The sequence below is a fragment of the Punica granatum genome, chromosome 7, assembly GCF_007655135.1.
Source record: "Punica granatum isolate Tunisia-2019 chromosome 7, ASM765513v2, whole genome shotgun sequence".
In the NCBI taxonomy this organism is placed as follows: Eukaryota; Viridiplantae; Streptophyta; class Magnoliopsida; order Myrtales; family Lythraceae; genus Punica; species Punica granatum.
The window spans coordinates 17,445,783-17,456,696 of NC_045133.1; the positions used below are offsets into that span (position 1 = coordinate 17,445,783).

The 10,914-nt window shown below is 36.4% G+C and overlaps 1 protein-coding gene and 1 non-coding gene across 2 annotated transcripts; one reads left to right on the plus strand and one right to left on the minus strand.

Moving 5' to 3' along the window:
* The first annotated feature begins 2,388 nt into the window (after window positions 1-2,388).
* On the plus strand, window positions 2,389-2,460 carry TRNAT-UGU. Its single transcript has one exon. It is a non-coding gene; the product is annotated as a tRNA-Thr (tRNA).
* A 369-nt stretch (window positions 2,461-2,829) lies between these two features.
* On the minus strand, window positions 2,830-6,588 carry LOC116215403 (serine/threonine-protein kinase-like protein ACR4). The gene has a single exon (XM_031551103.1). It carries the CDS (start codon window positions 6,023-6,025, stop codon window positions 3,260-3,262), a length of 2,766 nt encoding a protein of 921 aa, XP_031406963.1. The 5' UTR covers window positions 6,026-6,588; the 3' UTR covers window positions 2,830-3,259.
* Window positions 6,589-10,914: the final 4,326 nt, after the last annotated feature.

Sequence of the window (10,914 nt, forward strand, 5' to 3'; positions counted from 1 at the left end):
AAAGTGCACACTGATGAGAATGGAGCTGATATGATGACAAAACCTCTCGCTAGGGAGAAACTTCATGTTTGCCGAAGTATAGCCGGTATGCTTGAAGCCTCCAAATAGTCGGGAGGGGGAGTTTGTTGGGTATCCCTCCAATTTGGAGGAAGTTGGGCTCAAATTGTATTGGGCTTCTATCGGGCCTTAATAAGCCCAAGAACCCATTTTATTAGGGTTTTTGTTTCAGCAAATCAGCTGAGGTATAAAAGCAGCAGCAGACTGCAGTAGCATCAGAGGGTAGACAGCAGCGGCAGAGGAGCTGCAAGCAGCAAAACAGCACAAAGAACAAAGGAAGAGCAGAGCCGAATTCTGCTCAACAGGGGCAGCGCGCAGCTGGAGATCAAACCTCGATCGGGACATCAAACGAACTCCGATTGGGACGAAATTTTGACAGCAGCTTCACAACACGTGGGGCTAACTTCTGAACGGTCAGAATTCTATTCGAGCTCTGTAGGTGCTGTTTCAGCTGATGATTTGTGAACCACCCGGTGTGGGTGACGAATTTAGTATTTGGGTGATCCAAGAGAGTGTTTCTCTTGAGTTTGTGATCCAAGGGTTTACCCTTGATGAAAGACATTGTATAATCTTCATAGTGGATCGTTGATTCGGAGTTGGTCCCGTGGTTTTCCCCACATTGGGGTTTTCCACGTAAAATTCTTGGTGTTGTTTTACTTTACTGCTTGTTGGTTGATTTGATTAGTTCCTATCTCGATTACACTAGAAGGGGAGGAAGATTAATCGCTGCGTTATTGTTTGGTTGAGTACATCCCTAACCCCAACATGTCCTCCATCGATTCACATTCGCCTTGTCAGATTAGTAAAAGCCCGCAAACAGCAGTATATATGTTCCATTTCTGTACCAGCCTCTGAAAGGACCTACTTCACGAAGCCAATCGTCAATTGATTTAGCATTTGAACCATTCGTGTCACCTTCTTTTCCTTTGTATATTCATCCTGATGAAAAGGGAAGATGATGCGATGCTTTGAATTGTAATTGATCACATAGCTAGCAAGTAATTGAAAAGGATGGAGCTTCGGACTGCAGAACAAATCTCAGCTAAAACTGCCAAATGCATTATTAAGAAGAAAATTTTCATCAACTCATTGTTATCATTATTATACTCGACATCGTCGGTCGGGGTCTCTAACAAGACCACATGCATTTACAAGTATCATCAGGTTTGCGAGTGAAGAAACATTCTCCTACAGCAGTCGTTCCGTGCTTCTTCTTGCAGTCCGCGTCGCAGGCTGTGGCAACACAGGCTGGGCCATGAATCGGTAAAGCCTCAATACACTGAGCTTGGGCTATCTTCCTCTCGGTTTCTTCATTAAAAGGAGCAGAGAATTGTAGGTTAGTATTCGATTGAAAATCTGACGTACTTCTTTGTTAGATAAAAAAACTTAACTTAATTTTTCCCTCAATTTAAAACAATCATTACTTTTTTTTAAAATCTTTTTCTTCGAATTCTCTTTTATAATTTTTCTTATCTATTATTAAAATTATTTTTTAACATTAAATTCTTTTTAACTATTCCACATTTTTTTTTCTTAATTTCAACACTTTTGTTTCAATTCAACAACACAATTATTACTTCTTCTTTTTTTTATCTTTTTCTTCAAATTCTCTTACATACTTTTCTCAACTACTTTTGTATTTATCTCTTAAAATCAAATTAAATAAAACTTAGCTTTGTTACTAAATGTAATGGTAATGTAAGGACAACAATAAAAGCATTTTTCTTATATATACTAGGAGAAAACATTAAAAATTAAAAGAGGACTTACCACTGCAGGCCACGAGAAGAACAAAAAGAAGGACTATAACTTTCGTCGACATTTTCTTCGCTCGAAGGGTTATACGATGTATATACGTCGGGAGCCGGGAGCAGTTGGAGTCCCTGAATTGAACTGGTGAAAATCAACGAGGCCGGGCAATCTTCTTATATAGCTCGCGACCCGGACAAACAATTAATCAATCTACTTGATAATATTATTCTCCTATTTAGCTATTTATTTATTATAATCACCTCTTTTCCCTCCAAAATACTTTAGTTAGAATCCAAAAATTAGTCTTAAAGCTGGTAGCTCTCCAAAATTAAATCAAACAAGGTGAAAAAATTAATTACTTAATTACATGAGTCAAACCCATTTTTCTTTCCTGGGTTAGATTTTTATTATCGAGCATATTACCTTTCCTTATTCCCTTTTTTGCTCTCATCAATGGACAACGAAATTTAAATAAAAAAAGAGAAATTAATAATTTTTATATGGTATCAAAATAAGTTCTTTGGTATCGATAAAAACTTGGAAGTAGAACTATTAAGTGATCGGCTCATTCAAACAGAGGCCCCTATAGCTCAGTGGTAGAGCGTCAGTCTTGTAAACTGAAGGTCCGTAGTTCGATCCTGCGTGGGGGCATTTTGAATTATTTTCCCTTTTACCCCTTTATATTTTATTTATATTTATAGATATAATATAACGGAATATAAGGTGAAGGTATAGGGCAAAGAAAAATTGAAGTTGTCAAAATTGAAGAAATCAGCTACCAAAATTGAGTGTCAAAATTTCATGAGCATATTTATTCGCTCTCATAAATTGTCACTATTATCTAAATCAGTGTGATCTCACAAATTTTAATTATTTAGATTCATGATTCTCATAAAATCACGTAATTTTAGCACAATTAATAGTCCGACACCATCCGAGTTAGTTTTTCATCATCCCAACATTAAGAAAACTCTCGGAAAGCTATGCGTCGAAAGCAAATTGAATTAGCTCTTGCCACGGAATTACAACTCTCATTACATCACATTGCATTACAGCAATAGATAGATAGGTACAAACTGCTGTTCAATAGCCAAAACTGGCATGGCAGGCAGCCCCACCAATACATAATTATCTATAACAGAAAAAATTACAATGCAGTTACCCTCAGAGAAGAGATCAATCAAGAAGGTGATGGCAAATAATTTCTTAAGTACAGTGAGGACTTCTCTAGAAATCTAAAGACCCACCCGAATCGTCAGAAAGTTACTACACTCGGTTGCACACATTGAATCAAAAACGAAAGATTGGCAGCGGAAGGATCCAAGCCCAACCGCGTCTATCAAGAAGCTGTTAACCAAGTTCCCACTGTAGCGCCAGTGATAGTCCAGAGCCAGAGCAATCAGTGATGACAAGGTAGCATTAGCAGCCTTGCTTCTCATTCGAGTTCACATTAGAAGTTGTGCTGCAAAAACAAGTTCTCGTGTGGGGAAGCGGGCCCGATCTCTTCCTCCAGGCACCTCAGCCCATCCCCGAGTCCACTTCCTACACGTCCCGTATTTCTCGGCTCCAAGTTCTTGCCTTCGATATCAGCCTCTGAGACTGATGACTTCCGTCTCTGGGATGAGGTCACACTTGGGAAGGTAATCCATGAGGGAGCCCTGAACTCAATCCTCTGGTCCTCGGGTTCCACCATGTCAGCCTCAGAGATCGACTGGTTTGAGGACCGCTGGGATGACTTCTTGTGGAGCCGACTGCTCCCGAGCACAACCTCGGTCGGTAAAATGGGCTGGTCCGTGCACGGGCTTCCCATCAACTGTGCTAGAGCCCGTTCTAAAGCTGTTGTCACCTTATCCATCGAGGGCCGATCTTTGCCCCTCATCCTTACGCACTTACATGCCGCATTTGCAATCCGTTTCAATGCTTCAAGATCGCTTGGGGCCTTCAGGTCAGGGTCCAGGATCCTGGACACATCCCCAGTTTTTATCAAAGGGACTGCCCACTCGACTATGTTGCCCTCCTCATACTGCATATCAATCGCTTTGCGACCACTAAGGATCTCCAGCAGCAGGACCCCGAAGCTGTACACATCTGACTTGGTGGTTAGGTAGTGGAGCCTGTAATACTCGGGATCCAGGTAGCCGAGTGTCCCAGCTGGCAGTTCTGCCAGCGGGGACCCACTGTCTGCAGGACCCAGCAGGGAGAGCCCGAAATCAGCCACTCGGGCATTGTGCTCTTCGTCAATGAGGATGTTCGAGGACTTAATGTCCCGGTGAATAACAGGTGGGCAGGCATACCCATGCAAGTATTCGATTCCTCGAGCTGCCTGGACTGCAATTGTGACCCGTCGCACCCAGTCCAACTGCTCCTTTAGGGCCCGATCTTTCCCATGGAGGTGCTGGTGCAGCGATCCATGGGCCATGAACTCATACACTAAGAGCCTCTCTCCTCCTTCGCAGTACCCGAGCAAATTGAGCAAGTGGGCATGGTTCAATCTTGATAAGAGGTCCAACTCTGTCCGGAATTCCTTTGAGTTTTTCTGCTTGTTATCAGTAGACGAGGACATTATAGCCCTCTTCACCGCTACCACCGTCCCATCCTTCAGTACCCCTTTGAACACGCAAGAAAAGCTTCCTTTCCCCACCTGGGATTCTTCCTTAAAACCGTCGGTTGCCCGCTCAAGCTCTTCATAAGTAAACATTCGAGCCCTCCTGATCTTGAGCTCATCGAAGTCAGATCCGATCACAACATTATCATTAGGAGAATTCACCGCATGCAGTTTATTCCCTTTCTTGACGCTCAATTTTCCTCCCGAGCATTCGCAATTTCGCAACTTGTAGCGGACATATAGAACAGCAGTTATTGACACGACTATTACCACAAATATAGCAAATACAATCTCTGCAACAATGACAGGCAACTGAAGAGCCCAGAATCTATCATTTCGATCATCCCTCTTCCCATTGCCCGAATTTGAACAGTTCGAGAAGCATTCAGATGAGAAGCAACCTGAACAGTTGTACCAGCATTTCCGATCAGACCTCAGAGAGCACTTCTCTCTCTCATACATCTCGTTAGGGCATGGACTGCTGCAAGGCAAGCAAACCCTCGAACCCGGGGAGCTACACGGAGCATTACCACCATGGGGGCTAAACTCATACGAACCAGGAGAACAGGGAGTCAACTTGCAGAGCCCAGGAGACACAGCTATGGGGAGTGAAGTCGGGAAGCCAACGCCCCAACAGACGGGCATCAGAGATTTCTCGGCGAGGACCCCACAAGTGAAGTAATTTCCTGCTGCAATTTCGAGAACTCTAGCATTGCTCGGGGCAGGAGTACTACTTTTCATCATAAAGCCCCAGCAGGTTACAGTGTGGTTGGATGCTTTGATCCCGCAAGCATGAAATTTTCCCCCAACAATAGAGACCATTGGGTCTCTCGGCATTGGACTCACCTGACGTGAATACGAAGAATATCCCACTGAGATTTCCTCCTCGATGTTGAGACTCCTCCCCCAACAGAAAACCCGAGAATTCTCGCCTTCTTGGATCCCACAGACATGGTACCCACCCGCTGCTATCTTTTGGAACCTGAGTTGCTTGGGGACCAAGCTAATGACCCCACTGCTCGTCTGGTCGCCCCAACAGAATACTGTCTTATTAATCGAGAAAAGCCCGCAGTTGAAGCCAGAGCCCGCTGATATCAACCCCACAGGTCCGTTAAAGACATAGGTTGCAGTCATATTATATCCCCAGCAATCGACTAACGAGAAATTCCCACCCCTGCGCTTGATCACAGGCTTTCTCAGCCCACACAAGTGGTAATCCCCAGCGCTGATCTCGCTGTACTCAGCCCCTTTTGTGATGGGTTGAGGGACGCCCATCTGAATGTAGCTGCTGCTTCCCCAGCAGTAAGGCTGACTCGTGGCCATCAGAAGCCCGCAGACAAACCCATCACCGGCAGTTAACCCGAGAAACGGCAAATGGGTGGGAAGTCCATAGATTATTGCCGAGTTCGACCCGTAACAGTTCACGAGGTGGGAACCATCTGAGCTGAGACCACAAAAGACCGGGCCGTTTTCACCATATGAGATGGCAATTGAGGACATCGAGCCTAAGGCCGAGGCAGAGCTCCACAAGTTCAGCACCAAAGCAAGCCGAAGAAAGAGCTCAAGGGGAAGAAGCAACTGAAAGCCGCTTCCCCTCCTCCTCCTTTCCATTTTAAGAAAAGATCCGACACGCCAAAGACCGACAACAGAACAGAGTGTTGACTGCCACTACTGTCCTCTGCTGAGTCCTTAGTGCTACGATAAGTTTGTCTGGTCGATCTGTAATCTATAATACTCCAAAAGCCAAGAACTACGCCATGCAGAATTTTGCACCAAATCCATTGAACAAAGATTATTCTAACTTTTCGGGACCCAAATGTCGAACAGTTTCATCTTTTCCGGATTTTTCATGAACCCATTATCGTTCTATACTTGTTCTGCGAAAGCCAGAGAGCAATCTCTTCTCAAAGAACTCAACTTACCACGAAGAACCCACCAAGTGCAGCCTCCATTGTTCACTGCTCCTCCGCAAACAGCTTCTTCTTCTTCTTCAGAAACACACCAAGAGGCTCAACCGGGGTGGGTCTCTGTTCTCTGCTTCGGAGAGTGTTGGTGTTAATGAGGAATATGAGAAGTGGGTTTGATGAGAAGAAATCTGGGCAAAGAAAGAATGTGTATAGAGGGAGGGGGAGAGAGAGAGGGAGGTGGAGTAGAGGGCAATAATAAATGGAATGGAAGTGAGCTTCTCAAGATGAGCCAAGGTGTAGGTGAAGGCATTAAATGAGGAGGAGGAGTTAATGCTCTCCTCTCCCAAAAATATTGAAACTCCTCTGCTTTTCTTTGGCTCATGCATGCCCTGCGTCCGCCTTTGCGCTCTGTCTTTTGCCTCTGCCCACCAATTCCCAATTTCTCTCCATTTATTTTATTTTATTTATTCTAAAATATTAAATTTTTCTCCTTCTCTTGGCCTTTTTGGGGGGAAATTGGAATCTCTTTCTATCCTCCTCCTCCTCCTCCTATATTAAAAAGAAAACCAACCAACATGGATCCCTCGAAGCGGTTCAGTAATTGTTTATTTTAAATAAAATCTTGGATTCGAGTATTGTAAATTGAGAAAATTTTTATTGTAAGAACTTTACTCAGCGGGTTAACTTGACTCGAACAAGATTAGTCGAGACTCGTTAGTTTTCCAAATACCGAAGTACACACCAAAAAAAAAATTACCCAAAAGAAAAAAATTCCCATAGTGTGTTTCTTTTTTTGATTTTTCTTGTAAGTGTTTCCTCGTTTTCTTTTTTAAATAGGGGCGGAGTCCGAATTTAGTCAATTTACCAATAAAATAAATTAAACAACATAAAGAAGATGCGGCAGCCTCTTCAGCATCCCCAAATAATAAGAAGTGAAGCCAAGGAGGCAAAGATTCAATCTATAAGTTCCTACTGAGAGAGTGAGCGCATAGTTCACTAGTCAGTCCACACGACCTATGTTTCCTCATGTTCTTTTTTTTTTTTAATGAATTGTTTCCTCATGTTCTTAGCTTTATTATATCAGCACATTTCTAACTAAAAAAATGCTAAATCCTTTTAAATAATATGCTAAAAAATTCTCCTAATATAAAATTTCACTCACACATTGATTGAATAGTCTTTGGTATTGTATAAATTACAACTCATGTCATTATGAGTGTGATTTTGAATTAGAATAATTTTTAAACTGATTTTTAGGAAGATATATTAACACCGTTTTTATTAGAATAAAAAAGGGGAAAATATTGTTGGGTTCAAGGATTAATAAGTTTGTACTACGGATCGGGAAAAAAAAGAGTTTGTACCTTTTAACTGGTTTGCTTATGGGATCATTAAATAATGTGTTTTTCAAGCACTGGTACAATAAAATAACTAGTTACATCAGTTGGATCACTTATTATTTTTATTGAAGTGGATTAAGAGCGCTCTTGTTAGTTATCAAATACCAAGTCATTGCGTGACATGGATACTTAACTAGCTACTTCGAGAAAATCTTAAATAACAAAATGTAGAAACTAATAAATTAGTTGCTATAAATAACAAAAATTATAGGGCGTTACTTGTATGAATTGCACTCAATCGTCTGTGCGTTGAAACTTAACTAGGTGAATACCTGCGCAACCTTATGAATAAAATATGATACTGTTTATTTATCAAAAATATGTAATTATCTTTAGTAGCATTATTTAATGTTATGAAGAATTAAATACATTATTAAGAATCTATGTTCTATAATCCATATATATAGTAAAATTAACTTGAATCCTATTAAATGTACTTCAATTAATGCATTTGAAAAAAATAAATATTATTTTGAAATTATGAAAAATAACATAATTTGAAAATGTTGAAAGACTAACAGAAAATACAAATACATTTTTTTTTATCAAAAGTAAGCAAAACTAATGCACTAAAGTCAATGAAAATTTTAAAATTTTACAAAAAAAGCATATAATTTTAAGAAACTAAATCTATGAATAAAACTTCATTGGACATTCTTAATTCTATTAGAATAATATTCACATTTTGTATACGAAATTGATGATCATGTTCAAATATTAAAATAAATTATATATAATTTATTATTCTTAACATTATTAAAGCTTAAATATAATAAGAAATACATATCTATAATTAAAATAAGCACGTGCAAAACACAAGACATTTAGTTGCAAAAATATAGTTGAATCGTAAACTTATTCTAATTGTAATTAAAATTAATCTGATTTTTACACGAAAATTATTCTACTCGATTGAAAATTATTGTTAAAATTGCATTTAATAATAAAATATATTATTATTCTAAATAAGAAAATAAATATTTCTAAATGTGTGATTTATTAAAATAACATGATAGTTGATATATGAAAATCAACCCGTGCAACGCACGCGAGAGAGCACTAGTTTTATTTGTAATTTTGACTACATATTATATTAAGGTTAATTTACAAATTAAATTAAAAATATCGTATGAAGCTTAACTCCACCCTAATAAAAATGTGTAGTAGTAAATATTTTCATAAATTAGTAATCTACATAGATACTGACATTTATAATGTTTTATCTATAAATTTGACTACATATTATATTAAGGTTAATTTAAAAATTAAATTAAATTAACGTATGAAACTTAACTCTACCCTAATAAAAATGGGTAGAATAGTAATATTTTTTTTTAAATTAGTATGCTATTTAGATATTAACAACCATAATGTACATATATAAATTTCTATATGATAAAGAAGTTATTCGAAACAAAAGCTACTAACAAAATTAGGAAAAATATGTCACTCTCACCTAATATTGATTAAAATTAGTAATTTCTATACAATTAACTCACAGACACACACACACATATATATATATAAAGTTGTAACCAATGCATTCAATAGGGTTGGAAAGGAAAATGTCAAAATAATATAAGGGTAAAGTGATAAAATCCTTACTAATTTATATGTTAATATGCTATATATTATAAAGAAAATTTAGAAATATATGAAAATTTATTTCAATCACTTATTATTATATCATTAACAAATACACATATTATTCATTTAAGAAAATATATATCATATATATTTATATAAACTTCAAATAAATTTAAAAAATGTAAGCATTATGGCTAATCTTATAAAAGGTTAATTACGTAAAACTATCATATATATATATATAAACTGTTGTATCTCCCATAACCAATAGAGTTTACAAAATAATAGTATAAAGTCAAAAGGTAAATGTCAAAATAAACAATTATAAGCGTATATATAATTAGGACTAAATTAGTAAATGCATATAAATCATTAAATACTCAATAATTTTATTATACAAGCATATTCTTGATTTAAAATTTATTTATAAAAAATATAATAGTTATAGAAAATTTTCGACATAATTAGTAAACAAAAGAGAAATCTACTATATTGAATGCTTTTGAAATAGTAATAAATAAATGTATTCAAAAATTATTAAAAATAGATGATTTTCTCTTCTTTTTTTGTTACAAAAGACTTGGAGGTCATCTATTACAATTTTTTAGAATGTAATATTTAAAAAATGTAACATGTTTTCTAAGTAATATAATTTTTTTCATGCATATTCTAAATTTTTATTGTTATGCACTAATATTTGAATGCTTTCAATTTAAGAATATATATATATATATATATATATATATATATATCTTAATGAAAATTTCAATTGTAATTTCAAAATTTCTAAAAATTCATCTAAAATTAATCACTCTAAATAATAACTAGTGCATCACACGGGGTAAAAAGCTAGTACATATAGTAAAAGAGAATTGGTGCATTTATTATACACTAAATATATTAGTACATGTAATTAATATTATTTTGAACAAAAATTTATTAAATTGTAATATTCTTTCTGAGAAAATGTCTCAAATACAATTTCTACCTCATAATAACTTAAATAAAAATTATTTAAAGTAAATTTTATATATAAGCTTTTTGCTTTTTTTTTTTAGATATAGATATAGATATAGATTGGTACTTTTCTGCACTCGATCACCCGTTTACCACAACTCGTGTTCTTTATTAGCAGTTCTCCTTAACCAGTACCAATTAACTCTGGGTTGTTACTTATATAAATGAAGGAAATAAATTCAGAATGATGTTAGATTTTTGGACATCATATTAGATTTTTGGCATGTGGCGGTGACCTTCATTTGGTGATAAATGAGTTGCATATGATAATATACACAAGGTTTGTGCGTTGCATTGATCTCGTCTATTCTAGCTTAATCTGTAACACATAATGTAAAGTAAAATTGTGCATTTATTATGCATTAAATAAAGGCTTTAATATAAATAAATAATTTTATTTTCTGTAGAAAATTAATCAATTTTAATGTAATTCTCTAAGAAATAATTTAATAAAAAGATCTTGGAGTTTTTATTCACCAAATAAATATAAATTTTTAATACAATTTGATTCTCTAAAATATTTTCAAGAACTATTGTATGTAGTTTTTTCTCTTATTAATATTACTACAAGAATATATGTTTTATATAT

Excerpts from the sequence above, each read along its gene's own strand:
- LOC116215403 (XM_031551103.1), bottom strand. The coding sequence starts at position 6,025 with ATGGAAAGGAGGAGGAGGGGAAGCGGCTTTCAGTTGCTTCTTCCCCTT.